The sequence below is a fragment of the Octopus bimaculoides genome, chromosome 27 (assembly GCF_001194135.2).
Source record: "Octopus bimaculoides isolate UCB-OBI-ISO-001 chromosome 27, ASM119413v2, whole genome shotgun sequence".
Lineage (NCBI taxonomy): Eukaryota > Metazoa > Mollusca > Cephalopoda > Octopoda > Octopodidae > Octopus > Octopus bimaculoides.
In genome coordinates, this window is record NC_069007.1 from 13,116,741 (window position 1) to 13,120,359 (window position 3,619).

Consider the following 3,619-nt stretch of genomic DNA (forward strand, 5'->3'; position numbering starts at 1 on the left):
TGGTGGTAGTAGTAATGGGTGGTTGTCGAGTGACCATTGCAGTAGGTGGTATTGATGTTGGTGGTGGTGGGTGTGTGTGGCAGTAGTGATGGTGGTGGTAGTAGTAATGGGTGGTTGTCGAGTGACCATTGCAGTAGGTGGTAGTGCTGTTGGTGATGGTGGTGGCGGTGGGGGTGTGTAGCAGTAGTTATGGTGGGAGGTGATGGTGTAAGTGGTGGTGGCAATGAGGATAGTGGTGGTGGTGGTGGTGGTGGTGGTAAGTGGTTATGATAATGGGTGGTGGTAGCTGTGGTGGCGGTGGTGGTGATTGTGGTAGGAATGAGGGCAGAATTATAGTGGAATTAAGAATATTTGCTGATAACTGCACCCACGAGTCAATATGGCACCATCTAGTGGATGTTTGTAAATAGGTTTGGCTTTAATTGACCAATTAGGGTTAAGCATTCCCTCGTGTCTTAAATGTGAGTTCACACACACAAGTGCAACTCACACTCACACATATACACATTCATATATGCGCGCGCGCACACACACACACACACACACACACACAAATGTACATGTACACAAGCACACACACACGCATACATAGTCATGTACACCCACTTGTAAATACATATTCACACACACCCATGAACACACACACACATACTCACAAACACACATATACACACATACACTCACACACACAGACACGTACACCCACTTATAAATACATATTCACACACATACATATACACTTGAACACTCACACACACACAGAGTCACAGATGGTCAAGATAATTAAGGTAACAAGATCCACTGACAATATTTACTTTGCTCAATTTTTATTTTTTGCTGCCAACTTCACAGTTCGAATCGCACAGGTGGACCAAATTTATATTTCTGATATTGATCAATAAACTAAACTAAATCACCTGTGAAGATCAATCAACTAAAAAATAAATTACTTGTGAATTACTTTTGAAGAGCCACCTCAACTCCTTTGGTAACAGGATGCTTCACAGGACCACGGGTTAGTATTGGTTAGATTTTCTGTCCAACCAATGGCTCCACTCAGAAATTGAAATGCTTCCTGTTACTTATGTGATTTGGGAGTGTCAGCTCAATCTGTTTGTACATGTTACTCAATTTTCTGAGTTGAATTCTGTGTATTGTGTTCTTTTCTCTGAGGAAGAGTGGTGGCTCATGTTGGTTGGCCACATGTCGGTTGGCCACATGTCGATTGGCTACATGTCACATGGTCACAGTGGATGACAAAATATATTGTGGAAACAGGTGACGCCGAGGACTTTGTTTGTGCTTGGGGCGTTGTGTGGGATGGCCGGAGCAAATAGAAGCACTGTCGTGAGAGCGAAGGGATTCAGCTGATGATGCCCACCCTTCCTGTCTTTAGATCTTGACTAAAACTGACCCCAAATCAGTGAAGGAGCTCCTCTGAAGTAGTTTGATTTCCCTGCTAGAAATACCAACCAAATCACCTCGCAATGCCTCTAATCTATCCAAACTTACAAAGCTTTGCATTTGCCAGAAAATTTATTATTTGTTGTTTATATGTAAGAAGGACAGTTGTTGGTAGGTTGTGAATGATTGGTTCAGTATCTGTAGCTGATGAGGTGTAATGATGTAGAAACATGTGGCCTGCTGTTCAATGATATTATTCAGAGCCCCACATTATCTTCTCATAGACAATGTAGATTTCCCCATACACAGCCAATCAGGAGAATTTCTTTTCTGAGACAACTACAACAGTAAATGTATCATTTGTATGTTTGGGTGTTGATCAATGGTTCTCGGCTATTTTTCCCCCCCCTATGAATCCCTTTTGATTTCAGTTTTATTCAACTGGATCTCCATAGCCATTCGCTGTAAATATAAAAAAAACTTACTGCATTTTTATTGTTAAATATTATTAGAAATTATATATAAAAAAAAATTTTAATTGTTGAATTACAAATAATGAACTGTACATGAATTTTAACAGCAAAGCCTTATATGGACCCACAACGGAAATATGGTCTCTCAAGTATGGTCTCTCAAATATGAACCCTGGTTGAGAATCACTGGTGTACACAAACATGTTAAATATAAATATACACAGCTTAATTTTAATTATCACTTACCTGCATGGCAATCATGTAGTTTTGAGTTCAGTTCTGCTGCACAGCACCTTAGGCAAGTTGTCTCCAACTAATACCCCCAGGGCAACCAAGTGAATTTAGTAGATGGCAACTGTGTGTATACATACATACACAAATAATATATATACATCCTAAATGTGAATGGATTTATAATAGAAGACTAAAGCTACTTAGTGGCTCCCTCATTGGTTTACATAAACAGCAGTTAAATACTGGAGTAGATTCAATCCTTTAACTAGAAAATTAAATTTCATGCTTATTCCAGTTATGATTTTAAATACCTACCAAAGAATGATTTTTTTTTTCTGCAAGTTACATTGCCTCAACAAACTTGACATATATCAACAAAAAATAATTCCAAACACAACATTTCTTCAACAAAAGATAGACTGGTATACAGAACTGCCTTCTGCAGTTAAGGGTAATGAAATTTTGAGTGGCTGTATCTGATTTCCATTGTAAAAGGGTTAAATTAATGATTCTCAAGACTGGTATTATGTTAATTAATCAAAGCTTCTCATCATTGTTGTATTGACAGAAAGCTTGCTAAAGGTCTGCTTTGATTGTGTTGTTGCGACAGGTCACTCACCATAACCATGGTCCTGCAACTATACTCCATGCCAGAAAAGCCTTACTCCATGCCAGAACATTACGACTCCAGTCCTACAACAATTACCTCAGACATTTCAAGTTGAAAACCCCAAAGACCTTTATTGAGCTGACAGGTAAGCTGGTACCTTTCCTATTCCCCTCTTCTCTCTCTCTTTCCATCTCTCCTATTTCTCTCAATCTGTAAGTTACCTCCTATCCACCCATCCATCCATCCATCTCTAACAAGTCAAGCAACCGCATGCAGGTTCCTTCATTGGCTGTTCTTCAAGTAGCTGTTGTCTAATGTACACTGGATGAGATTTCAGGTAAAGCAAAACAGATGGAAAAATATCAGCTCAACCTGGCCCAACCAATCCAAATTGTTTTAACCCTGCAAGTTTTTTCTATCCTTTCTTTCATATATCAGGTGTGGATGTGTGGTAAGAAGCTGGCTTCCCAACCACATAGTCCTGGGTTTAGTCCCACTGTGTGGCACTTTGGGCAAGTGTCTTCTACTATAACCTCGAGCTGACTGACCAAAGCCTTATGAGTGGATTTGGTAGACAGAAACTAAGAGAAGGTCTCAAGTATATATATATATATATATATATGTATATGTATATATCTGTGCACGTGTCTTTGTGTCTGTCTTTGTACCCTCATCACTGCTTGACAACTGGTGTTGGTGTGTTTAAGTCCCTGTTACTTAGTGGTTCAGCAAGAGAGACTGATAGAAAAAGTACTAGGCTTAAAAAAAAAAAAAGAAATTCTGGAGTTGATTTGTTCAACTAAAATTCCACAAGGCAGTGCTCCAGCATGGCTGCAGTCAAATGACTGAAACAAAGAAAAGAATAAAAGTGTGTATATATATATATATATATATATAT

The 3,619-nt window shown here is 39.1% G+C and overlaps 1 protein-coding gene across 2 annotated transcripts in view; it reads left to right on the top strand.

Annotated features, from left to right (window-relative positions):
* LOC106867683 (prostaglandin G/H synthase 1) overlaps positions 1 to 3,619 on the top strand; it is a 74,483-nt gene that overhangs the window by 62,635 nt on the left and 8,229 nt on the right. For both annotated transcript variants that reach the window (XM_052977237.1, XM_014912625.2), the window contains one exon: positions 2,722 to 2,866. In XM_052977237.1, coding sequence (XP_052833197.1) covers positions 2,722 to 2,866 — 145 coding nt within the window. The remainder of the gene's footprint in view (positions 1 to 2,721; positions 2,867 to 3,619) is intronic.